The following is a 27,592-nucleotide window of genomic DNA, read 5'->3' as shown; positions in this document are numbered from 1 at the left end:
CTATAGTTTAGAATGTCAGAAATCTATTAACTCATTTAATGCCACCCTTTCACCACTAGAGGGGGCCCAGTGTGCCACAGACAATCCCATAGAGATATGCTGGTATATGCAGAAGCCCTGCAGCCATGACTTGCCTAAACACTTTCCTTTGTGCATGTACAGGAAGAGGATGAAGTTAGCTTGAAGTTAGCTATTGGCTACCAAGCATTTTAAAAGCCTTATTTTCGTCAACTTAGCCATGATTAAACCTTGCACACCTCATGCATGGGAAAAAAACAGAGAAGAATGAGCTCTAAAAAATCCAATGCAATCCTGGATTGCATTGTTGTGGGTTTGTGCAGTTTGTTCACAGCTTTCAAACAAAAAAATCCGATTGGAAATCCGTTCAGGCATTCTTGAGATAATAGCCATTATGTTTTACACTGTTGTGAGCTTGGAGGTCTGCTACCTGAGTTGTATGGGGGTTGTATGGGGGTTAAACATGCAAAATCGCGATTGAAATCATGTTCACTAGTTTTGATGGGGTCCAAAAAAAAAAATTTCAAAAAAAAAAATTTTTTTTTTTTTTTTTTTTTTTTGAATCACGTGTATATACGTGATTGGCACTGTGGGATGCGCTAATATATCACGTGTATACACGTGATTGGCACAGAATGAGTTAAGTGGCACTAGGGATTTTAAATTGTGCTACGTAGGTTATCACCAGGTCTCAATGTTTGTTTTAAGCCTATTAAAAGTAGGCACAGACGGAAGTCAGTCAGCCTCCTGCTCTGTGCATCACATTTCCAAAGCCATTATGTCAGTGGTATTCCCCCCCCCCCCCCCCCCCCCCCCCCCGCCCCATATTCCCGATTGGGTACCCCCACCCTCCCGCCCCATATTCCCGATTGGGTATCCCCCCCCCCCCCCCCCCACCCCGTCCAGCAAGTATTTGTCGACATACAACATGTATAACATTCTCCAATCCTTCAACTCTTCTTTTTGTTTCCTCTTTGTTTTGTGCCATCGGATGCTAAAAGCTCCATAAAGTCTTTTATCGGTGGGTTTGAAGACCGGAAGGTGGAGGAAGCAGATACAACACAATCTAACAGAACATGACGTGAAGTTCTCACTCTCAGTTCTACGGGATGTATTTCTATCTGTGTCACTCTCAGTGTCAGCGAGTCACTGATGAGCAGCGTAGTTCAGGGTGGTGGTGGCGGTTTTAGCTCTAGGGTCCTGTCCTTCTGTCTTGTTCTCCTCTCTCTGTCGCTCCTCCTCCTCCTCGCCGTCCCTACAGGTGGGTGTCCTCCTCTTCGGGGATGTCCTCCTTCAGCAGGTTGTCGATGGGGACGATCCAGCTGTCGTTGAACTCGCCGTTCAGGGCCATCTTCTTCTCCTGCATCTCCGGCTGCACCTCCATCACCTCCAGCGTGGGGTTGTCGTGGTACCCGTTCTCCACCGTGTGCAGCTCCTCGGTCAGATGTTGCTGCGGAGACAAAGAAGGTACGTTTATAATCAGTTATTGAATGTCCATGCTATGGATCAGGCCTTGCCATAAACCAGGGGTCTTCAACGTTTTCAGGCCAAGGACCCCTTAGTTGAGAGAGAGATGAGGCGGGGAGACTCACAACTTTTTCATAGATTCCATATACATAGTTTAATCGTTTGACAGCGTGTATTTTGGATTCATGTCAATTTGTGTTTTCAGATATTTAACCACTTGAGCCGTCAATACTTAATAAACTTGACCTTTCACTCTGTACTTAGTCTGCTCTTTTTACCCTCTACACCTCTGCGAGGCGTTGTGAGCTTGTAGATCGGCTATTTTCGGCTAAAGTTCTCAAAATATGGATGCTAGGGTTCAAGTGGTTAATATAAAAAAGGAGAAAAAGTTTCTATCACACAAAGATTTGGAGGACCCCCTGTTGTAAACCCCTGCCATAAACTACAAATACCAGTAAGGCTCCCTAATCGGGAGATAAGCGACCGTAGGTCACTTATCTCCACAAATAGGGCAAAAATGTGTTTTGCCAAAATCTTACTGATCCATGTTGATGACATGAGTGTAGACATACTGTGTAGTGATTTTCGTGATTTTAGGGCAAAATCTGTAGGAGCAGTGTCCAAAAATGTGTTTTTAAAAATCGGCCTGGAGGTGGCGCTATATGGGACAGATTCATGTTGATGGGATGAGTGTAGACATACTGTGTACCGATTTGCGTGATTTTAGGGCGAAAATTGTAGGAGCAGTGTCCAAAAATGTGTTTTGCAAGAATCGGCCTCATGGTGGCGCTAGAAGAGGGCCATGTGAGAAATGAGGGGTGGGGTCTCCGCGCCGGCAAGGCGGACGAATAGGTACCGGCCCCGGCTGTCCCGGTCGCTCCTAGCCGGAGTTACGGCATTTTATGTGAGCTGCAGTGTAGGGGGTCCTCCACTGGGGGCGCCACCACTTTTGCATCCGTTCTGGAGCACCAGGAGTCGGTGGTCCCCGGGAATTCCCCGTGAGCAGCCCCGTTGGGGTGGTCATTTGGTCATGTTTGCGCATTTGGTCATTTTTTACATCTGGGGGTCCCCCAGGGACCTGGGGGTCCCTGGAGCTCCGGGGGTCCTTGGAGGCAATTTACGGTAACTCAGTAAAATCCTCAATGTTAATATACTCATTTGTAACTCATACATGTAACCAAATAGACTGTTGTGGGTCTGTTTGGTTACATTTGTACACTCTGTGGAGCATTCTGAGACAAGCCTTAAATGAGTGGTTCACGCAAAAGAAAAAACGTATTTCCTATCAATTACACACCCCGTGAAGCCTCGAGGAGATGGAGATTGTTTTTGTTTTTGTCGCACTCTTGAGCCAATCATTTGATGACCAGAGGAGTCTCAATTGAGTCATCAAATTATTGGCTTAGGAATGTGACAACAATATCTCCAAGGCTTCATGAGGTGTGTAAAAGAACTACTCCTTTAACTCATCACTCTTAAAATGGCCCATTTGTGTTGGGTCTACATACACTGCAAAACCCTACAGTATGTGATGATTTAATATAAACTCAGAGCGTGAAGAATTTCAACACTCTGTGTTTAATGATCACTCAGGGTTTGGCCATGCAGAGTCACAGTGTACCTGGTTCTCATTGTAGGGTTTGCGGTGGTGGGCGTAAATGGCGAGGCCGACGATCATGACGAGCAGAGCTCCACAAGATGCCAGGATGGCAATGAGGGTCGAGTTGTCACCCGACTTCTGTCACAGGTAAAGGGAGAGAGAAGGTGAGATGGTACCAGGGCCTTTTCCGAGACAAAAACATCAAATCTTTGTCCAAACTTAGTTTGATCATGAAATAAAAAGATAAAGGATACATGTTTTGCAACCTGTTCCTTGCGACCACACTGAACTAATATCCACCAGGGTTCTTACGTTTTTGATCTTGTTTCAATAAGACCTGATGAATCCAATATCATTATATTTTTATCTCTACAAATCAAGGTGACTTACTTTTGTGTTTGACTTTGTGAATTCTTCATAATACTGGGTTGCAAGAGAGGGATTCACTGTAAGGACATAATCATAATATGTGAGCAGATGATAATATTAGGTCATATGTACACTAGGGCATTAACGAAAAAGTCGACAAGTCGACTCAGTCGACTTCATTACACAAGTCGACTCCCACCAGAGAAAGTCGAAAGTTGAAGTTGAAAAAAATATATATATATATTTCTATTGTGAAAATAGCAGATCTACATGCTCACAACGCCTCGCGATGCAAGGCATTGTGAGCATGTAGTTCGGCTATTTTCACAATTTCTGCCTCTATATTTGACAATTTGGACAATGTTTAATTTGCCATTTTAGAGGTATTAAAAAGTCCTTAAATTTGCACTTTAGAAATACACTTAAACTTTATGTTGGTGTGTTTACAGTTGAGTGAGAAAACAATGTTGCACATTAAGTTAATCATCTGGGGACCCTCAAAAATAATTGGGCGGTCGTTTATGATGTGATGACGTCATCAAACAATAAAGTCGGCTTCAACTCAATTTTTTACTGGGTCGAGTCAACTTACAAAAATCACAAGTCCTTAATGCCCTACTGTACACCATGATTAATCCACAACAGTTCAGTGACTGGGTTAGCAGAATGAGTTGCTGAAACGGTTTAGTTGGGTGGGTTACCTGTGCCCTCGATTTGTACGCTCTCGAATTTTGTCTTGCCCTCGTGTTGTCGTACGGTCACGGTGCAGTTTGCAGCGTGCATGGTTGCCATCAGTTTGGTGCACACGTACTCTAGCTCCTTCTCTTCTTTGTTCTGACAACGAGACCAAACATGTCAACAACCCATTAAGACTGAGGCCGTCTATCAGTGATGCTCAAACCTTTTCATGTCAAGGACCCCCAAAATGACGTGTATTTGTCCGTGGACCCCCATCTCAAAATATTTAGTTCCAGGGAACCCCAGAAGCAAAGATTTGTGTTAAAAATGTTTGCTTTAAATATATATTCAAAGATTTGCACACATTTCCACGATTTAAAAAGTATTGCAGATCTACACGCTCATATTGCGGCACAAAGTGACGCGCTGAGCTGAGCCTGTATACTAGTATATCTGCTATTTTTGAATAGCCAAAGTACTTTTTCAGAACTAATGTGCTATTATAGCAAAAACATCTAAAATGACATGTACTTAAAGTTCAATAACAATATTTGATAACAATATGTACCCCATTGATTGTGGATGGAGACCCAAATGCATTTGGGTCCCCATCCGGAATCAATGGGGGTAAATATACTATAAAACATTTTTTTTTGTCTTAGGAATGCAACAAATACAAAAAAAGAACAAAATCAAGTCTCCATGGCGTGAGTAATTCAATCCAGGAAAAAAAGTCATTTTGGGGGTGAACTACTCCTTTAAAAATAGCCACTTTGTGACAGCGCACAACTAAATATAAAGTCTGTACACGTACCTCACACATCAAGTCACATTGACCCATAGATTCTATGCATCCCATTGTCATCCTTGCCCTGAACTGTCAACGTAACAATGGTTGCTCTGCTGATGTGACATCACTGTCCTTTGATCACACTGTGTTCTAGGGGTCAAAGGTGGACACTGAGGTCATAACTTCCTCTGTTGTGATGTGTGGATTATTCCTGGCGTTTTACAGAACGACGCGCAGCTGCGAGTCGCGAGTCCCAAAAAAAGAGACAGAAATTGAAAGAGGTGTGGGAAAGTAGGAAACTAGTGAAAGGCAGGAAGGGTTCCCATTAAGATAGTTTTTCCACCCGACGACTGGAATCCTTTTATTTTTAAAGCGTTGCTTCACTGTTTCCTGCCTTGTAGCTGGAAACAGAATGTCTAAGATCACATCAGTGTTTCCTCTTCCCTTTCCCTGTTCGTTCTACAGTTGACTTGCAATTATGCTTCCAATGTGTGCGCGGTCTGGTGCTGACCAGCACTTTGGTCCACTGACCATAATTTGACATGGTGGCCATTTTGCGCTTAAAGGACAACTCCTCCCTAAAACACTTCTAGGCTCATTTTCCAACTTATATTGATTCCAAATGACTGTCCATGGGGTCTATTAGGCACAAATGCCACTGTTGTCCAGTTTCCCCAGCAGAACCCAGCAGCTGTCATAGCATAGAGTGGAGCCTATAAGCCTATCACTTTTACACTATTTGTTGTATTCAAAAGTGATTTTCTTTTTCATGAATGTGTTACTAGTTGTCATTACAAACAGATCCATGCCTTGGTTGTCCCACACAAGCCACCACAATCTCATAAATAATGTTTTGGGGTGAGCATTCGGCACAAGTGCCAATCAAAGTGACTGTACTGGCCAATCACAGGGCATCTTTTCCGGGACTTGGCAAAACACATAAGAGAATAACATCTGTTTAGCAGAGTGTGAGGGCTTGTGTGGGACAACGATGACATGGATGTGTTTGAAATGACAACTAGTACCACATTCATGAAAAATAAGAACACTTTTGACCACAACAAATAGTGTAAAAGCGATAGGCTTATAAGCTCCACTCTATGTTATGAGAGCTGCTGGGTTCTGCTGGGGAAACTTTTTGGATCAATATAAGTGGGAAAATGAGCCTAGAAGTGATTTGGGGAGGAGTTGTCCTTTAATATATGTCACTGCCAGGAAAACTCACCCTGTTGGGGTGTGGTTGTTCAACCCCTGGACTGCAAGGCTATCGTATGTAGCCACTGTGTGTGAACATGGTTAAACATGGCTAAATGCATGGGTTGAGCTAATTAAATTGACTTAAAGGAATCGTTCACCCAAGAAAGTAGTTAATTTCGATCAATTACAAACCACGAAGCCTTGAATTCATGGAGACTGTTGTTTTTGTCGCATTCCTAAAGCAGTAATATAATGACATTATAATTGCCCCCTATAACTACAATATAAAATTAAAAAACACCTTAAATATTTGACTTTAGAAATAGCTAATCTTTCACTAAATAGGGGAAATGCCTGTCGCAAGTTGATGATCTCATTTGTCCATGTGTGGTCTGTCCCTATAGTGTGTGCCAGCGGCTACGTCATTGTAGTCCTTAGCGGCCATTTCTTGGGTAAAAACACAGGTGTTTCAATTGTTTGATTGCATAGAACTAATGCTACTAGCCCTTACCCGTTCAAAGATATGAGCTCCGAAATGATGTGCAGTGTGTGGGTTATGGGATGTGCACTGTGCACACAGTATATGAGGGATGGAAAGTAACTTTAACTGGTGCTTGCATGATAATATGTAGGAGCATCAATGTAAGAAATACCCGTTTCGTTTAATGGCTATAGAGATACTGTGTACCGATCTGCATGATTTTTGGACAACATCTGTAACAGGGCAAGACAAACGACCCCCCTCCCCGCCCACCCGCCTGCCTGCCCACCCGCCTACACACACACACACACACACACACACACACACACACACACACACACACACACACACACACACAGAGCTGGTTAAACATGTTGCCTCATGCTAGATGCAGAATAGACATGCCTCAAGCTAGATGCAGAATAGATATAGATACACCATAAAAATGCTAATATACAGCATATGATTTGTGAAAGTGACAAACGGGCTTCACAGTTATGTCAGGTGTGTTCATATGCTAATGGTGATGCGATTTCAGATCAATTGCTCCAGCCACTGAGGAGAAACGCTGTGACATACACTCAGACAGACAGACAGACACTCAGACAGACATTCGGAAAATTATATGTTTGATAGTCTAATCAGAACACCTGTGTAAGGCTGTGTTTACCCAAGAAATGGCCGCTCTTAGAACTACATTTGGCACACCCTATATGGAATGTATGGAATGCATGTATAATAAAAAAATATTTTAAGATCATTTAAATCACACTCCAAATTGAAGAAGACATTTGAAAGAATCTGTATAAAACATTTGATTGGAATAGTAAGAAGCCCACTTCCCATTTAGTAAGGGAAAGTTAGCCTATTGCTAGACCAATCTGGGAACTAAATCTAAATCAATAGCTTTCTTCACAAATGTGTTCATAAAGGTGTCTACTATCACCTCTGAACTTTGTCAAACCCAACTCCCTTGACATACTTTGTGGGAGCCAATCAAAGTTATTGGGTATCCCGAGGGCCTGGGATTAAGGGGGAAAAATACAAAATGGCCAATATGAACGTATGAGGTGTGTAATTTGGGTAATTTTGGGCTGCTGAATCCATTCCAACCATTATTTTTCAGTTAAAATGACTCCTTGGCCATAAAATAGGCCACACCTACTTTTGTGTGTCCATGAGACATGATATAATGGCAATAAAAAAAGGTTGGAGTAGGGTTCGAATTCAAGAAAACTATTCAAGATCAGGTGGGTTAGGGTTAGGGTTGGCACATCATGACACACAGGATAACATGATACAATCTGACAAGGAACACTCAAACAGGGTTTAAAACATAGGGACTAACAGGACACAGGTGAACTCGAATGACATGATTGGCTAAGCCTTAGCCAATTAGGCATTCTTTTGGCCAAGGAGTCATTTTTACTGATAACTAATGGTTGGAATGGATTCAGCAGCCCAACAATACCCTAATTACACACCTCACATGTTCATATTGTCAATTTTTTATTTTTCCCCCTTTAATCCAAGGCCCTGGGAATCCCGATACCCCCAACTTTGATTGGCTCCCACAAAGTATGTCAAGGGAGTTGTGTTTGACAAAGTTCAGAGGTGATAGTAGACACCTTTATGAATACATTTGTGAAGAAAGCTTTAAGGGTTAAGGCCAATGGGTGCAATTACAAAAACATCTTACCCCTCGCTCTCGCCCTTTAGTAAACTGCGAACAAAAAAAAAACAGCAGAGAATAGATTGTTAACATTCTATTTGCGTGTAGAATAGATACCAGTGAACTAGAGGTCTGTGTTGGCTTCAGAGTATCATCACAGATGTGTACAGTGATGAAAAATCTCCGGTTAATATCAAATTATGCCGTTATTTTCTCACACATCAGCACTGGCTATCTGGAATTGTCACCTGAGTCTTACCGAGATTGTCTTTGGTGTCTGGGTTTCTATGGCTGCAACTGTTGTTGTTGTTGGTGTTGGTGGTGTTATTGTTTTGAAGGTGGTGGACACAGCGGCTGGTGCTGTCATTGTGGACTGCTGTACTGGTGATGTAGTGACCTTCTTCTCTGTGACAGCAATAGTAGTAGGTGTGACCCCGGACGGGTTAGGAGTCCTGGATGTGGTCTTCACAGGGCTTGTGGTTAATGCCGTGGAAATGACATTTCCTGATGTCCCTTTGTGTCAAAAGAATAAGAATTGGTTTATAGAAAACGCAACAGAACTGCTTCAAAAAAGTTGTGGGGACTTGTGTCCCACATGAGGATAATTTGACCATTGCATCCCTGTGGTAGAATGAACCGCTTTCAACCCGCCATTCCTATTTTGGGCATGTCATGAAAGGCAAATTAATCAACAATAATGTTCAAAAGATTTCAACATTTTCAAAAAGAGAAAAAAAATAGCATATCTAATCGCTCACAACACATCACAACGCTTTTTTTAATAATCGTCTAATGAAGTAGGGCAGGGTTCTTCAACGTTTTCAGGCCAAGGACCCCTTAGTTGAGAGGGAGATAAAGCAGGGACCCCCACTACATATTGTATAACATTGTGTTGCAGATTTCATCAGTCTATGTTGGATTTGTGTTAATGTGTTTTTTCAGACATTCAACTATTCGTTGATACTTATAGTACATTATTTTGATCTTTCACTCTGTACTTGGTAGACTATCTTTTTTACCTCAACAACAAACCTACTTGCCAAAAAATAGCCGATCTACAAGCTCAGCTCGTAGATCTATTATTTTTGGCTAAAGTCCTCCTCCTTCAAGTTGTTAATTTATCACACAAAGATTTGGAGGCCCCCCTGTAGTAACTCTGAGGAACCCTGTTGAAGACCCCTGAAGTAGGGGTTAAAAGCAGATTCAAGAAATGCTGAAAAGACCCTAAAAATAAAAAAGTGGAATGTATGTATTTCTGTAATTTGGGTTAAGAGTAAGATAATGCCACGCTGGCCCTTTTGAAAAAAAAGATTGTGACTCCCTGTCAAAAATGTGTATTGGTCTCCTCACACACAAGTACAGTAGATACGGTAAGTACGCACCATAGGTGTTGCATACAGGCAGCGACTAATTGACAAACATCAGCCTCAGCGTTGAATTCAGAGACGCAAATTGTTTATATTTTCTGATTGGTTAGGTTGGGTGAGCATGTTTACACGAAAAGAACATGATGAACTTCTATGCAACCACTGGAAACAGCTATTATTATTTTAATTCTGACAGAAACCGGGACAATTTCGTAGTGAATGATGAAAACCGGGACATATTAGTGTTTTAGAGATATTTTTCGGAACTCAGAACACACAGCTATCGGGACAAACCTGTCCAAACCGGGACATCTGGTCACCCGACCTTAATCAGACTTGGTCTGTTTTTATAATCTTGTGTCTACCCACACTGTCAAATTGCTACTAAGCTCATTTGGGCCAATAGAGTGATTCATCCCACACTTTATAACTGGGTAGTAAAAGTGCATCCTATTCCTAACACAGTGCTGGTCGTAAGTACCATCCGTGCTCTGTTTGGCGTTGGCGGCGGCGGAGGGTGTCGCAGCGACACTAGGGTCATTCACTGGCAGTCCCGGTGACGTATTCTGGGTTACGACTGTCGCACTGGAATTGTCCGATGTGGCGGCTGCCACTGTCGGCGCAGTGGTAGCCGGGTCGGTGCCAGTCAGCTGCTTTGTTGGGGTGACGAGCGTAGATGGCGTAGACCCAGAGCTGTTAGGACCCGGATCCGTTTGTGTCGTGGCAGCCCCAGCACCGATCGTCGTCACCTTTGCCGAAGGGCCTTGAGTCACTGTGGTGGGGTTGGTGGTGATTGTTTTGGCGGCAGACGTGGCTACAGGGGGTGATGTGGTTGGTTGAGTCGCAGAGGTGATTGGCAAGGTGGTGGCGGCAGCAGCAGCGGCAGCGGCAGTTGTCGTGGTGAGTGCCATTGTGGTTTTTTCAGAAGGTGCTGTGGTGATCGTTGCTTTAGGCGTAGTGGCGTCCGGGTCTTGGGCCGTAGAATTAGAGACGCAGTGACAAAGAAGGCCTAGAGGGAAGAAACAGGAAACATTACTTTTGGGTGCTGCATGAATAGTAGGTCTATTAATACAAACTAGGTAGTTGTAAAGACATAATAATGTATTCATTTGAATATACTCTGGGTTATGTAGCTCCAAAGGTGAGCACCACTCGTTTAACCCCTATGGTAGGCTATACTTTGTCATGAGACGAATAGTGAAAACAGGCAATCTACAAGCTCACAATGTGTTGCAGGGCGACGTGTTGTGAGCTTGTAGATCAGCTATTTTCGGGTTAAAACATTTTCGCCTAAACTTTGGTCTGAATAGGCTTTTTGGGAAACAGCCACAAGCTCCAGCGACGAACCTCCAGACACGTCTGTTCCTCTATTTATAGTCAACAGGCCAGGATGTTCCAAACAATAACGTAGGAAGCTCCACACCCACCAGCGAAGGTTTACCCCAACGCACCCTGAACAATCCTGGCTCCATCTTAAGGCTGCAACCCAGTGGAATGAGAACAATGGCCTCCAAATATCAGCCACAGTTCCTGCTGTATGGTTCATGGACCTAGAACCAGTTGTGGACAGTAATGAAGTTAATTTACTTGTGTACTGTTGACTTGAGTATCTGTACTTTACATGAGTGTCTGTATTTATGAATCCTTGACTTGACTACGACTTTCACTCCACTATTCCAAGGCAAATACCGGTATTGTACTTTTGTCTCCACTACATTTCTAGGAAGGGAAAAAGTAAATTATGAGTTAACCGCTTTAGCCATATTTCCAATATAGTGAAAACAGCTGATCCACAAGCTCACAGAGCTTAGTTAGATATGCTATTTCTTCTTTTTTACCATTTGTTTATAGAACTTTTTTGCTATTTTCACTGGAAAATATTTGGGGGAAAAAATGATGTTTATACAATACAATGTTAGAAAGCAAACACACAAGACCTGAATTGTCTTTGTACTTTTCATCTGGTGTATCTACACCAAATCAAAGATCTACAACGCTCTATGTTGCGATGTGTTGTGAGCATCTAACCCTATACAGCATACATGGGCAACTGGCGGCCCGGGGGCCACATGCGGCCCCCACCTTCACTCAATGCGGCCTGCAGGTTGATACTGGAATACTGATATATTATTGATTTCAGCTGTTACAATTACAACCTTGATCTGCTTTAATTCGGTCAGTCTATATTAGTAGCTTAATGACTAGTATAGTAGTATTAAAATGTATTTTTTTATGTTCAATGTATTTATACAAAAAATTATTCAGGATTCCAATTCAAAAGGAGCTAAAAATAGCCGATCTACAAGCTCAAAACGCATCGCAGCGCATGCAATGTGGCCCTCTGGAGTGAAGTTGGAAATTTAGTGGCCATCATGAAAGTTGCCCACCCCTGGTATACAGTATACTTGGTTGACCAGGGTTATAAGGACAAAATGTTTATGTATATGAGATGATTTTATACAGCCCAGATATACTTCCATTCACTTTCATTGTGGTAAGTGACACTGAGTGACAGGTGTCACAGCACACCTCCTTGATTTACTCAAATTTACATTTGAGCTAAGCTCATCATCACAAGTACACTTGCTTGTGTGCTTTGAACAATGGCTGCCTGCGTGCGTGCATGCATGCTTGCTTGCAGATGAACAAGGAGGATTATTGACTTGTGGAAAATGGAAGTGAAGAGACTGGGGACACATTTACCATTTTGTGTTACTTATGACACAAAATGGTAAATCTTGTATGACTTTCTACAAAAGAGAGAAAAAAGTAGTAAACATGAAGTCACATTGGAAATAGTGAAGCCACCAATGGTGGGTGAAGTGACATCACCTGTCAACTTAAGAGGGCCACATAAAGAGACACAATGAGCTTGTAAAGAGAAACGGGTTGTCAATGTGAGCTTCTCTTAAGGTACAGTAGGCTCAAGCAATCCTTCTCTTTTCTGTATACGTTGAATAATACACTTCTTCCATGATGGCTGTCATTTTGGTGTGGTTAAAGAGTTTTAATTTCAACATGTTTTGACACAACATGTGGCAAAGCTATTGCAGTAGGCTATCTATTGGCAGCCATCCTTGCAGTTGCAACACCTTTTGTAGTGCATCATACCTGGAACCTTTTCTGATATTGGTAAGAGCATTACTGATCTGTCATGTAGCCCATCATTCCATCATTATTGCATATACGTGCTAATGTGTACAGAGAAAACTTCACCCTTCCACCCTAGCCTAGATAATGTAGTCACTTTAAGGGAAAGGCAGAGAGGAAATGGAAAGCTTTTGAATTAAACGTTTTTCTATATTCGTATTAATTTGAATGCTGTGGTGGACGCGCAAGTTCAGTATTTGTCCAGGCTCATTTCTGAAAACGCCCACAACCCAGGAATACAGTTTAACACTATTGATAAAGTTGTAAACAATGCCTCTATGCCTCTACAATGCATGTGACCTCTCTGTTACCTTCCATGCCGAGGCTAAATTGGATGCACTATTTCGTTGTTGTCGGGTGGAAACCGAGGCATTGTATCGGCTATTTTCACTACTTTTGTGCAACACTTTTGTATGATGAAGTAGGGCTTTAATTTAAAAAAAAAACATAACAACAGGTGTTCTGCCTGACAGTGACGATTTGTTCCTGACTGTATCTGCAGAAACACTTACAGACATGATTTGTACATCCTCCTCTTGCCCCTACAGTAGATACTGTCCCCACAAGACTGCTTATAAAGAAGTCATGCGTTCAGTTTGTTCTGTCCTCCACATTATAAATGGTTCTCATAACCTGTCCTGTGGTTTTTATGTTTCTTGCACATTTTATGCTCTTTCATAATGTTTCTAACGCAGCTTTATGTTTTAACCCATTCAGAACGGGCACACATTTTGTGTATCATTATTTTATGATTTAACTATTGAAAAATAGCAGATATACAAGCTCGCAGCGCGGCACTCGTGAGCTTGTAGATCTGCTATTTTTGAAAAATCGTGAAAATTAGAATTTTGAACCGATTCTATATGTGTCTTTTGAATCCTTTTTTTGAAAAACCTATGTTTCTATGTCAGCAATCTGGCCAGCAATCGTCAAAGAAAAGGTCCTTTTAACTTAACTGGAGCTCAGTTGAGCCTCGATCAGAGTCGGCTCCGCGGTGTAGTGCGGTGTAGTCTTTTTGAGCGTTAACGTTGTAGTTTTATGACTCAAAAAGACTACACCGCACTACACCGCGGTGGATAGCTTACCACCGCGGTACCGACTCTGATAGAGGCTTAAGTCTGTTCTTGAGAGACTACTATGTCAGTGGTTCTCAAACCTTTTCATGTGAAGGACCCCCAAACTGATATGTATTTGGCTACGGACCCGTATCTCAAAATATTTAGTTCCAGGGACCACCCAGAAGCAAAATTTGAGTTACAAACGTTCGCTTTGAAAATACATTATATTCAAAGATTTGCACACATTTTCACGACTTTAAAAAAAATAGCAGATCTACAAGCTCGCAGCGCGGCACCGAGCTTGTATATCTGCTATTTTTCAATAGTTAAAGCATTCAATAATTCTAGGCCTAAATGGATTAATATTCCTTGTACTCAGTGCTGTGTTCTACCTGTAACGCACGTATACGGCGTCTGCTGTCAGAATTAAAAATATGAACAGCGTCTGCCCTCGTGAACCTTTCAAAGTAACGTATTTGATAGGCATTATGCACTGGCGTAGCCCTGGCCACACGAATAGCCGCGGATCATAGATTATAGTATGCCCTCAAAAAAAGTCTATAACACACCACTGCTTGTACTCTCTCTCATTTCTTTTGTGTTTTTTATTGTGTCTTGCACATTTGTATGCTTCCATATTTTTCGCACAATTCTTATGTTGTTTTTAATATTTATTGCTGTGTGAAGTGCTTTGTAGCTCTGTTTTTTTTTAAATGTTTATTATTGTTATTATTATTACTACACCAAATAGCCTCGCCAAAAATAGACAATCTACAAGCTCACAATGCGCTCAATTCAGGCAGAGTTGGAGGAGGGGCTACATCTTTGCCTTGTTTAGAATACTGCTGCTACGCTCTGCTATATGACATTTTCATTCAACACATGAACAAATGGGATTCATGGTTCACGTTTTCCTAATGACAATCCAATAGATTCTAGACTGAATATTTACTTTATACCAATTTGTTGTTTATCTGACCCTCAGAAGTTGAAGCTACAAATAATACATCTTCACTCTAGTTCAGGGGTCTTCAACAGGGGGTCTGGGACCCCTAGGGTGTCCTCAGAGTTACTACAGAAGGTCCTCCAAATCTTTGTGTGATAGAATTTTTTTCTCCTTTTCTATATTAACCGCTTGAACCCTAGTGTCCATATTCTGAGAACTTTAGCCAAAAATAGCAGATCGGCTATTTTCGGCAAAGCTTTGGTGTAGAAGGGAAAAAGAGCAGAGTATGGAGTAAAGGTCAAGTTTATTAAGTATTGACGGTTCAAGTGGTTACTGGTTAAATATCTGAAAACACAAATTTACATGAATCCAAAATACACTGATGATTGATCATGCTGTCAAACAATGAAACTATATGGAATCTATGAACAGGTTTTGGGGGTCCCTGCTTCATCTCTCTCTCAACTTAGGGGTCCTTGGCCTGAAAACGTTGAAGACCCCTGCATTGTACCAATTTGTTGTTTATTTGACCCTCAGAAGTTGAAGCTACAAATAATACATCTTCACTCTAGTTTGACCCTGTCCACTTAGCTCCCATCCCCTCTCGCCCTTCCTGAGGTGTGGTGTCATATTTGGGATGACCCTAGTTGACCCCGTGTGTCACTGATGTGCCTGTTTCTTAGCAGGTGACAGCACAGCGTCCCCTGATACTGCTGTTATCAGCTCTAAGACTGCTTTTACCTCACCGGGACATTCCTCGCTACACCAAACACGCACGCACGCCCGCGCGCACGCCCGCACGCGCGCACACACACACACACACACACACACACACACACACACACACACACACACACACACACACACACACACACACACACAGAGCTAGTGTTTATAGAACTCTTTTTCAATCAATTTCAGCGGTTCTCGACTGGTTGAGCATCAATGATGAATACAGGAGTCGGGACCCCCTACTCAGTGTGTTAGACTTTCAACCCACATTTGGGTCACCGTGTCCACTGGTTGAGAAAGGCTGCTCTCCCGCTAGGTCTCTCCCCCCCCCCCCCCCCCCCCCCCCCGCGGGCTGAGATGATCAACCGGATCGTCTCATGGGACAGACTGCAGAGGGTGTGAGAACCTTCTGTTTTTCTACAGCTCTTCCTTTCCAACCTTGGCTCAGTTACACAGAAGGAAACAACCTCTCTTTACTTTACTGTGTGTGTGTGTGTGTGTGTGTGTGTGTGTGTGTGTGTGTGTGTGTGCGTGTGCGTGTGCGTGCGTGCGTGCGTGCGCGCGCGAGCGTGTGTGCGTGCATGTGTGTATACAGTAACAGTATGTGCATGTGTGCGTTCTGTCCGTGCGTGCGTTCAGGGGATTTATTCCAGGGCATAATAACATTCACCATTCACTCCTAGCTGTGGCTCAAGGTTAGCTGGGGCTACCAGAGACACCACGCGTGCACGGTGACCCAAAATGGACCCGTTCTCTGACTCAGAGTTAAAATGACACTGAGGATTGCAGCAGGTACACCGGCATACATGCACCAACAAGAGTGCTAGGATCAGGCCTGGAATCTCGTCATTTTAGGGGCAAGGCCACTTGGCCTTTGGTGGTGTCCATTTTTTGAGGGCACAAAGGCCAAATGCCAGGGCAGAAAGGCCATCAAATAAAACAATATTTTAGTCCATTGAAAGAATTTGTTGAATTTAAGGGTTAACCTAATCTGCAGTGAAATAGATCAATGATGGTATTTACATTTATCTGATCCCTGCACCAATCAAAGTCACACATTGGTTTAAAGATGGGGACTCTGGTGTTACATGACAAGAAAGAGACACCGGTGTCTACTGTCTACACATTGACAAGAAAGAGACAGAGGAGAAAGTGGTACAGACAGCTTGGGCATTAAGGCAACTGTGGCCTCAGGTCAAGCCATTTCTTTGAGGGGCACAAGGCCTAACTGAGGGGCAACGGCAGCCATGGCCTTTCATGGCATCCATGAAATCCCTGCCCTGGCTAGGATGTATCTTCCTAGAACCATGGATGATGGCATCCCTGACCCCCGTCTACCTTTGAAGCCTATGGTTCCATAATAGTAAAGCCCTGGACCTTGACTGTGCCGTGTGGGGGTGCGAGTGGGGGCCACGGAGAAGGTCACAGGGCGCTCTTCCCCGCTGCCCTCCCCACGGGAGGTTCTGTTGTTTGGCTCCAGCGGGCGTCAACCCAATCCTGTTTAGTGCGGAGGCTCCATCCGTACACAGTTAAAGCAGCATGACAATCAGGGCCAGAGGGTGGAGACTTGTTGAATTGTCCTGCCTTCCTGTCTGCCATGCTGTAAAAACACCCCCAGACCCCACACAGTGGTTTGAGGGAAGAACAAAAGGGACTTGATAACACTTAACCAATTTCAGACACTGGTGTCCCTTGCATATAAGCAAGTCCTTATATGCAAAGTGTTTTTTTTTTTTTGGTTTTTGGAGCGGTGAAAGCGCTCCCAATAGACAGGTATGTCCGTGGGTATGTCCGTGGGTGGGTGGCTGGGTGGCTGGGTGGGTGGCTGGGTGGCTGGCCGTGTCCGTAGCCTGGCAATACCTTGAGTGGCCACACACAACACACTAGTTAAAGGAGGGGCGCTGTTTTGTGCAGGCCAGGTACACTCACCACTCACTCACAGGCACAGTTTACAGTTTACAGTTTAGGCATTTAGCAACACACACAGGGTATAGCTGCTCAGATTCACCGCTCCACTTCGAACCGAGGTTTGATTTTTAGTATACATTTTTAAAAATATATGGAAATCTTGCAGTTCAATGAGCTCATAATACACACTGTTGTGTGTTGTGTGCCTGAAGATCAGTTTTTGAATTGGGCTCAAGTAATTAAAACATAATGTAATTTAAGGAGTATAGGATGTTATTGACCCCATCCGTGAGCTGTGTGTGTGTGTGTGTGTGTGTGTGTGTGTGTGTGTGTGTGTGTGTGTGTGTGTGTGTGTGTGTGTGTGTGTGTGTGTGTGTGTGTGTGTGTGTGTGTGTGTGTGTGCTCTACTGTGCAGAGTTAGCTGTTTCAGTCAGCAGTGGTGCCAGGAACGCCCGGGCCCCAGAGATTAACGTGTGTCCGAGCGTAAACTTGCTCCATATGCGCCAAAAGAGGGGAAGAGAGAGTAAATAAATAAATGTAGCTGTCGCTCAGACGCTCCGGATGGACAAAAGCCGCCCCGTTAGCTCGGTGACAGCCCACACAAAGGCCCCCACTCGCCCCACGTGTGGCTCTGCCAGGGTAGGGTACTGACCGCCTCACTCTGGGCCCCCCCCCCTGCTGTGGCTGGGGGCCTTGCTTCCACTACTGCAGCTCACAGCGAGCTTGTAGATCTGCTATTTTTTTTAAATTGTGAAAATGTGTGCAAGTCTTTGAATATTTCAAATCTTTTTTGAAAAACCTGTTTCTATGTCAGTGGTGCTCAAACGTTTTCATGTCAAGGACCCCCCAAAATGATATGTATTTAGTTCCAGGGACCCCCAGAAGCAAAATTTGAGTTGCAAATGTTGGCTTAAAAAATACACAATATTCAAAGATTTGCACACATTTTCACGACTTTGAAGAAATAGCAGAGAGAGAGAGAGAGAGAGAGAGAGAGAGAGAGAGAGAGAGTTTTTTTCTTTCTTTGCTTTGCTTTGAGTGCATCGTAATTCAATGCAAGGAGGGGAGAGAGAAGCTGTGAATGCAAAAACTCTCCGCAGGCATGAAAGAGGTACAAGTGAAAAGGGAGGAGAGAAGCGCTAGTCCAGGGCGGGACAAGGAGAGACAGAGAGGTCTCTTTAGACACTGTAAATCTAACTGCCAAATGGAAACGACTGACCACACACACACACACACACACACACACACACACACACACACACACACACACACACACACACACACACACACACAACCTTTCACGCATGTACATAGCCTACCGGCACTTGTCAACCAACACACAGGCACATTCCCCGTCCTTAGTAACCAGGCTGCTATGTGTGTGTTTATGTATAGGCTGAGCTGTGGGGGTCTCCTCTGATGGTGAGGTTCAATAGAGTTCAATGTTGCAGTTATGATGACACCTCTCTCCTCCTCCTTCTCTGGGAGAAAGGTGGGGGAGAGGAGAGAGAGGTACGAAATGAGCAACAGGCCTCCAGCAGAAGCCAGAGGCCCATTAATCTACTGACCTCTAAAAGACATCAGTCAACCTCGCTTTCACAACCTGGAGTGCAAGAGGAGTCATTCTCAACCTTCTTAATGTCCTACCTGGACCCCACACTTAACACAATATTCATCTCTCTGAATTTAACTCTGAGAGTGTCCAAATAGAACCGTCATGGAATTGATAGATCCTAACTATCAGTCATTAAGCTGGGGACCCCCTGGAACCCACTCAAGGAGAGTGGAAAGGCCAGCCTTTTATTCAGCCATGGGTCGTGTTGGAAAACACGTAGGCACACACATACCAATGTTTCCTGTTGAGATTGGCACATTTCACCCAGGTTTTTTCATCTCACTCACGTCACTTAGTCTGCTGACCTCACTCAGCAACGAAATAAACAAAAATAAAACAATTCACAGGAGGATGTGCACTGCGATGTAGTTTCAAATGCACTAAATGTTGTGATCTGGGCACGACCCAAGACTAATTCAACACTGGGAATAAGCTGACACTTTGCTTGCCTGGCTAATGAAGAAACATCTGCTTTGTTTTCTTTCTTAGAAGTGCTGGGAGTTGCCATGAAAGTGATGAGGCAGGAGTAATAAGTATTAAGAAAACAAAAGCAGTGTTATAGTTTACGTTAGAGGCCTGCCGTAATGGTCCATTTGGTTCATAACAATTCATAATTTAGCAACGGACCCCCTGGAACCCTCCAAAGGACCCCTGGGCATCCCCGGACCCCAGGTTGAGAACCAGTAGTGTAGATAATAGGGCATTAACGACTTGTGAAGTCAACTTTATTGATTGATGACGTCGTCACACGGGGGTGAGCGTCAACGGGGGACAAAACCCCAAACCCTGTGCTCAATTCCATTGAAAAGACACAGTTGGAAAAGGAGAGAATCATTCTGTCAATAAGCAATCCTACAGTGTAAATGATGTACACACGTACACATGGAGCAAACATAATGATGAGAAAATACATGTTTAGTTTTTTTTTATATATCCCTGGTGGAAGTCGACTTGTGTAATGAAGTCTACTGAGTCGACTTGTGGACTTTTTGGTTAATGCCCTAGTAGATAATGTATACATCTTGCAGGAGCGTGACTGCATTGCACGGGCATGCAAGGCGGAGAGGGAGATGAAGTGGGGTTCGAGTGAAAGAGAAAACAAGAGCTAAGGAATGAGGAGGATGAGTAGGAGTTGGATGAGGGAGGGAGGTGGAATTTGAGTGAAGCTCTCCGCGGTGGTGGTACCAGCCACAGGCGCGGTTATCAGCGGACACCTGGGCATGCAGCGCGGCATGCTGGGTAGCGCCACGACTAGGGAGTGCAAGGTTACAGTGGAAGGTGAGGGCGAGCCGGTCTTTATCAGTGGCGTCGGACAGTGATGAAATGCATCGCTGCTCCCTGAAAGAAACTGCTCTCCAGGCACGTGCACACATAGACATGAAAGGGGGCTTGAGCCCCTGCCCTTTTATACATAGTCTGTAAAAAGTCCCCTCTCTAGACCATGAATGAAGTTTTTACTATGGTGCAAGAAATGCAAATTCCCCTCTTTCCATGCCATACTTGAAGGCAGCATTCAAGAGAATTGCCTTGTCCAAACTCTCCTGAACTCATATCATACATGTATCATGTAGAAATCCATGCCGTACGCCACATCTCCAGTATTGCCTTTTGTATGCTTAGTTTAGTGTGGTATCAATTACTGAAAATAGCCGAACTCCAATTGTGAGCTCGGAGGTCTGCTATTTTCTATATTATCACCAAAAGGCCCTTTTTAGAAATTTCAGCCCCTGCCTCTCTAACAGTCTCTGCACGTCCCTGCTGTTCTCTCTCTCTCTCCTCTCGTCTCAGCTCTCTGACCTTTCAAAACACAGGGCCCAGTGTGATGGATATGCTCTGTTAAATAATCTTCCCACTTCCACACGTTTCCCCTCCCGCGCTTTTGTCCCGCGGCTGTCTGTCTGTCCGTCCGTCCGTCCGGCAGCAGGAAAACTTGTCCCCTCGAAGCCGCCGGTGGTGCAACGAGTGGGAGAGACGAGAAACCAAGGCTGTCTGGTGCCACACCTTCCATGGGAACAGGGGGGGATTTGTTGATAACGTTTTCCTATCAATTGTTCTCTGCTCCCTCCCTGCGGAGGGAGGGGTCCTCCTTTTTTTTCATTTCAAGGACCCTAAGTTTGATATGCATTCAGGCCATGGTGGACCCCCATTTGTATTTTCCTCCAGTGTTGATTTAACTCTGAGTGTACAAATGGAACAATTTGTACCATTTGTACACTCGCTGTTGTTTTACAGACCCATAAGGGTGCACGTAGCTATCAATCAGGGACCCCCTGGAACCCCCTTGAGGACCCCTGGGGGTCTGGGAACCACTGGAACAAGTGTTCTGGCACAGTGGTTCTCAAAGTGGTGTCCGGGGACCCCAGGGGTCCTTGGGGGAGTTACAGGGGGTCCCCAGCTAAAGTAGTACACCATAATCTTTTTAACCACTTTATCCAAAATGCGTTGACGTCTGGGGGCCCCTGGCACAAAGTCTTTTCAGATGGGGGGTCCGTGGCCATATAGGGGAAATCACGCTCTTTCGAACGACCATCATTTCGACCGGAGGGTTAGCGACTCACTCCACGGAGGTTAGGGTCAGGGTGAGGGTTAGTCGGGTGTAAAAAAAAGAAAAAAATAACATGTAACATGTAGTAACAGCAACACGCTCCCGGCCAAATACATACCAATTTGGGCGTCCTTGGCACGAAAAGGTTTGAGAACTAACTATTCGAGCACATGGGCCTGAGTGAGGATGTTGGTACAACAATGCCACGAAACACCAGCATGGCCGCTGACCAGGCAAGACATCCTGGCTGTCTTAATCTTGCAGGAAAAGGCACATCGTGAACCAGGGCGACCCCGCAGCGTGAAGATGACATGGTGTGGTTGTGACTTTAGGAAGTGGTTCAATTCAGGCCCCCTGGAGAGGACTGATAATAGTAATAATGACACAGCCATTTTTCAACAGCATATCCATAACGCGATGCGTGGTACAGTATATGATCGCTGTTGTTGAGTGGAAACCTTGTATGTCCAACACCATTTTTTATTCATCATTATAGAACAAAACAATTAAAAAAAAAGTGAAAATGGCAGATCTACAAACGTGTGCTTGTAGATCGGCAATTTTCACTTCACTTTTTGGACAGACAAACCTGTTTTATTGTTTCAATTCTTCTGTAACATCTGTCTGTGTAACATTCATAATGTTTTTTTGGTATGCGGTCAGGCTTAGGCCTGGCTCAGGGAAGAGGACGCCCCTGCCATGCAGAGTCCATCATGGAAAGGCTGTATATGATTTAATATAATACTGTATTGCATTTTATTTTTTTGTATTGTGATGTTGTTTTATTAAGAATAGTCTCCACTACGGTGTAGACTAATGGGGATCCTTAACTCATTCCCTGCCAGGCCCGATAGTCCCGAGATTATTCCAATGTCTTTCCCCGCCAGGCCCGATAGTCCCGAGAATTAAAAAGAAAAAAAAAAAAATCAAAAAAAAATTTTTCAAATTTTTTTTTTGACCCCCAAAAATGGAGTAGGCATGATAGCAATCGCGAAATTGCATGTTTAACCCCCATAGCAACCCCATCTTTCAAGCATGGCAGCCATTTTGGCAGCCATCTTTGTTAAACATAGTGGCTGTTATCTCATGAATGCCTGAACGGATTTCCATTCGGATTTTTTTGTTTGAAAGCTGTGAGCAATGTGGACACACGTGGTGCATTATCTAGGCATGGGTGTGCATGATCCGTGCACACCCAATTACATGGAAGTCTATGGAGACGAATGGCAGGTGGGAGTACGGAGGTATGTTAAAATGGCGGTCAATGTGTTAATAAACTAAACTAAACAAACTAGTTTTGAGGCAGGGCTTTAATTTACAAAATAAACATGCATATTTGAAAGTTGGAGATACAAGGTTTCAGCTAGACCGTAACGATATTCTGTGTATGTCTTATATCGTCAGACAAAACTAACTCTTTCTTTCTTATATCGTCAGACAAAACTAACTCTTTCTTTCTTATATCGTCAGACAAAACTAAGTCTTTCTTTCTTTCTTTCTTTCTTTCTTTCTTTCTTCGTTTTTGACAATGTGCTGACAGCTGTAGGCCTCTTGTGTTGTTCCTTTGGTCAGAAACAATAGCCTCCCGTCCCGTCTGGTTCCCCCATCTGAACGAATTCACATACTGTTGGTGAGGGGGCAGGTGCGAACCATGCATAATTAAAGAAAAACACTTTCCTCCCGTGGACCGGGGAGGAGCAGGAGGGCTCTCCAATACGAGGTCACGGGTGCACTTCATTATTCGGGCCTGTTGTGTCTCTGGGCACTTGAGGGAGGGGTGGTGAGAAGGAGGGCAGATCTTTTACTTCCACGATCAGTGTGCCTCTCGCACCTTTGCAGCTTTAAAACTGCATGTTTAAAGCTGCAGTCAGTATAGGACAACCGAATCAAACCGTTATCAAGATGGAATCTCTCAACGCTTCGCAGTGCAACAGGTTGTGAGCTTGTAGATCTGCTATTTTCAAAAATAAACATGAAAAGAATCACACCCAATGTGAAGTGAGCGGTGGTCGTGCTTGCATAACGTCTTCAATTGGTAATTGGTGATGTAATACAGGCTACACACACGCACATTGCTATGGCAAAAAGCTGAGGAAAACACATTGCTATGGCAAAGCGCTGAAAAGTGGCTACAGATAGGTCTAGGATGTAATTGGTGATGTAATATGGCTACACACACACACACACACACATATTACTATGGCAAAACGCTGAGGAAAACACATTGTTATGGCAAAACGCTGAGGAAAAGTGGCTACAGATAATTGGTGATGTAATATGATGTAATATGGTTACACACACACACACACACACACACACACACACACACACACACACACACATATTGCTATGGCAAAACGCTGAGGAAAACACATTGCTATGGCAAAACGCTGAGGAAAAGTGGCTACAGATAGTGGCTACAGATAATTGGTGATGTAATATGATGTAATATGGCTACACACACACACACACACACACACACACACACACACACACACACACACACACATATTGCTATGGCAAAACGCTGAGGAAAACACATTGCTATGGCAAAACGCTGAGGAAAAGTGGCTACAGACACACGCACAGCCACTCTTAGGAGCGGTTTACCACTGCTCAAAAAGTGTGAGAACACTACCCTTACGCAAATCGTGTATGGGGGTCCCTGGCACGAAATATTCTCAAATGGGGGTCAAATATATTACCAAATATATTACATAAGTACTAGTTTTAGAACCAATAGACTAGTATATGAGCTTCAGGCTGTACTAGGCCAACTAGATCAAGTACCTAGGCTTCTTGTCAACCAGTAGCCATACACACAGTATGTGTCCTACCCACCATGGTAGTGTCATGTCTTAGTACAGGGGGTCCGGGACCCCTAGGGGGTCCGCAACGCCAGGCTACCTCAGAGTTACTAGGGGGTCCTCCAAATCTTTGAGTGATAGAAACTTTTTTCTCCTTTTTTATATACTTTGCGTACATATTCGGAGAACTTTGGCCAAAAATAGCAGATCTACAAGCTCACAACGCCTCGCGCTGCAAGGCGTTGTGGGCTTGTAGATCGGGTATTTTCGGCAAAGAGGTTTGGTGTAGAGGGAGGGAAAGGATGTCAAGTTTATCAAGTTTTGACGGTTCAAGTGGTTAAATATCTGAAACATTTAGATGAATTCAAAATACAATGATGATTGTGCTGTCAAATGATGAAACTATATGGAATCTATGAAAAGGTTGTGGGGGTCCCTGCTTCATCTCTCTCTCAACTTAGGGGTCCTTGGCCTGAAAACGTTGAAGACCCCTGTCTTAGTGGAAGGGTAGGGAGACCACCTCCAAAGTCTGAACACTCCAGAATGTTTATGCCTGCTACCGTATTGGTTCAAATTACTTTTATTCATTGCAATTAGAACAGTTGCAGGTAACAGGTAGGCAGTGGTTCTCAAAGTGGGTCCCTGGGGGTCCCCAGCTAAATGATAGTTAGGAACCAAATGGACCCTTGTGGCTATGCATGGGTCTGTAACTCAGAGAGTGTACAAATGGTCCTTGATTTATAGATTGGGGTCTCAGAGATAGAAATGTTATTAAATGGGGGGTCCGCAGCCTAATGCATGTCAAACTGCAGGGGTCCTTGAAAATAAAAAGGTTGAGAATCACTGCTAGAGCTGTAAAAATCTTCTCTTATGGGGGTCCCTGGCATATATTTTCAAATGGGGGTCTATTGAAAAATCACAGATATACAAGGATTACAAGCTCACAGCCGAGTGCTGCGAGCTTGTAGATCTGCTATTTTTGAAAGATCATGAAGTCTGAATATTTCAAATCCTTTTAAAGGAGTAGTTCACCCCCAAAATGACATTTTTTTTTATATTGATTAGTCACGCCATGGAGACTAGAGTTCAATAAATTCTTTTGGTTTTTGTCACATTCCTAAGACAAAAATGTGATAACAATAAATTTACCCCCATTCATTCCAGATGGTGACCCGTTTCGAAACTGGTCACCATCCGGAATCAATGGGGGTAAATTTACTCGAATCAAATTTTTGTCTTAGGAATGTGACAAAAACCAAAAAATATTATTGAACTCTACTCTCCATGGCATGACTAATCAATAGAAAGAAAGTCATTTTGGGGGTGAACTACTCCTTTAAGGTTTTTTGAAAAACCTATACATGGGTTTAGAAACATGTCAGTGGTGCTCAAACTTTTTCATATCAAGGACCCCCAAAATGATATGTATTGGCCGCGGCGCGGACCCCCAACTTAAAAATATTTATTTCCAGGGACCAGGGACCCCCCCAGAAGCAAAATTTGAGTTACACAATGTAATGGTTGCCTAAAATATACATAGGCTATATTCAAAGATTTGCACACATTTTCACGACGTTTAAAAAAATAGCAGATCTACAAGCTCGGCGGCACCGTGAGCTTGTAGATCTGCTATTTTTCAATAGCTAAAGTGTAAAATAATTAAGACCCCTCCACCTTGCTTGGGCCCTATAACTCAGTCCCACTTCCCCCCCCCTTGTGACGCCTCTGGCTACAGACCAAAGCGTGCGCACCTGTTGCAGAAGCTAGGCTGTTAGTGTGACAGCGCAGAAGTTTGGATTTTAACTGTCAGCGACAGCCAGGTCATTATTGGACCATCAAGTGTTGCCAGTATCGCAGACTATGAAAGTGATTCTGCTAATCAATGGTAGACTATATTATCGACTAGTTCACAAACAAAATAGACAAAACCATGTTACTCACCAAGTGATACAAGCGCCCACGTAATTCGCGCTGTCGTTTTCATCCTGCCTCTGGTTTTCTTTCACACAGGTTAGTGTGTTGTTATTCTTCATTCAATGATGCGCTGCCTGCAATCCGTTATGTTTTGCACAAATGCGGCAACAGTCTTGATGTTGAGCGACACTGCTCTAGCTTGGCTGTCACGCCTTTCTCCTAAAATCTGTAGGCTAAAGTAGTCTAAATTATTTCGCCAAGTTATTTTCTTCTCTTTTTTCTATAGTTTTGTTTAGTTGTAGTTTTTTCTTCTTCTCTCTTTTTTCTTTTCTTTTCTTTTTTCTTTTTCTTTTTTTCTTTTTTTTTTGGTTGAATTTTTTACTGAAAGCCAAGAATGCTTTTGTCTGTGCGTCTTTCCTTTGCTCCGTCTCTGTGAGCTCTGTGTGAGGATTTGGGGGGACGTTTTTCTCCGTCTCCTTGGCTGCGCCCTCTCTCTCTCTCTCTCTCTCTCTCTCTCTCTCTCTCTCTCTCTCTCTCTTGCCCCCCCCCCCAGCTCTCAGACCTGCTGGTACTGCCCATTCCTGGCTTGCTTATCATGTGAAGCCGGGGGGGAGATCCAAAAGCTTCTTTGGGTGGACTCTGGGACTCAGGACATAACAAAGGGAACTCAAAGACAATGTTATGCTAGTTTAATTCTCAATTCAGTCCAAAAATGGCCCATGACAAAACTACTAGGGGAAATCGCTGGAGGACACACTCACTCCTAGAGTTTAATTAACTCTGAGAGCGACTAAATCTGGGAGTTAATTCATTTTGGATTTTCACTGATATAGTCACTATAGTGTGGGGATTTAAGGGGAGCAAATGCTAATTTCGTGCAATTTTGACTTAAAGCGCGAAATTTTGCACAGATGTAGCCCAGGGCTTGCTCTAATGATTTAGCTAGGGCGCCCGAGTCTGCGACCTTCGGGGTCGCCACAGCGGCCAAATCAAGTTGGGCTCCCATCGACTTTCTATACAGGAAGAAAATACCCAGAAAAAGATTTTTTTCTGGGTATTTAAGGAGGATCTGAGGGGTCTAACTAGGGGTTTGTCATGATGCTGAATCCATTGCAGGCATTTGTTTTGCACAAAAAACATTCCGTGGGCTAGAAATGGCCTCAGAAAACAATACACGTATGGGTGAGTATTCATGTTAGTCGGAGGCCTTAGGGTTTTTTTTCTCGTGCTAATCAGTCTAAAAGTGCAAAATTTTGCACAGATGTAGCTCAGGGCATG

The 27,592-nt window shown here is 43.6% G+C and overlaps 1 protein-coding gene across 2 annotated transcripts; it reads right to left on the bottom strand.

Moving 5' to 3' along the window:
• Positions 1-941: 941 nt before the first annotated feature.
• Positions 942-26,741, bottom strand: podxl (podocalyxin-like). Of its 2 annotated transcripts, XM_080753961.1 has the most exons (8): positions 26,342-26,741; positions 10,121-10,648; positions 8,532-8,785; positions 8,300-8,323; positions 4,156-4,288; positions 3,476-3,531; positions 3,107-3,223; positions 942-1,468 (listed from the first exon to the last, which is right to left on the bottom strand). In XM_080753961.1, the coding sequence occupies exons 1-8, from the start codon at positions 26,382-26,384 to the stop codon at positions 1,274-1,276; spliced, it is 1,350 nt and encodes a 449-aa protein (XP_080610087.1). In that variant the 5' UTR covers positions 26,385-26,741; the 3' UTR covers positions 942-1,273. The 2 variants fall into 2 exon arrangements, with proteins under 2 accessions (XP_080610087.1, XP_080610088.1); XM_080753962.1 differs by lacking the exon at positions 8,300-8,323.
• Positions 26,742-27,592: the final 851 nt, after the last annotated feature.

Source organism: Nannobrachium achirus (genome assembly GCF_963921795.1).
Source record: "Nannobrachium achirus genome assembly, chromosome: 23".
NCBI lineage: Eukaryota > Metazoa > Chordata > Actinopteri > Myctophiformes > Myctophidae > Nannobrachium > Nannobrachium achirus.
The sequence above is the reverse complement of the archived record's forward strand: the minus strand, read 5'-3'. Positions and strand labels throughout refer to the sequence as shown.

What these genes read in the sequence shown, in the direction of transcription:
- podxl (XM_080753961.1), bottom strand. Translation starts at nt 26,384, where the DNA reads ATGAAAACGACAGCGCGAATTACGTGGGCGCTTGTATCACTTG. An exon ending in CGCCAAACAGAGCACGGATG is followed by an intron (nt 8,786 to 10,120) that starts GTACTTACGACC and finishes TTTGACACAAAG; the next exon opens with GGACATCAGGAAATGTCATT. An exon ending in CGTACAAATCGAGGGCACAG is followed by an intron (nt 3,532 to 4,155) that starts GTAACCCACCCA and finishes ATGTCCTTACAG; the next exon opens with TGAATCCCTCTCTTGCAACC.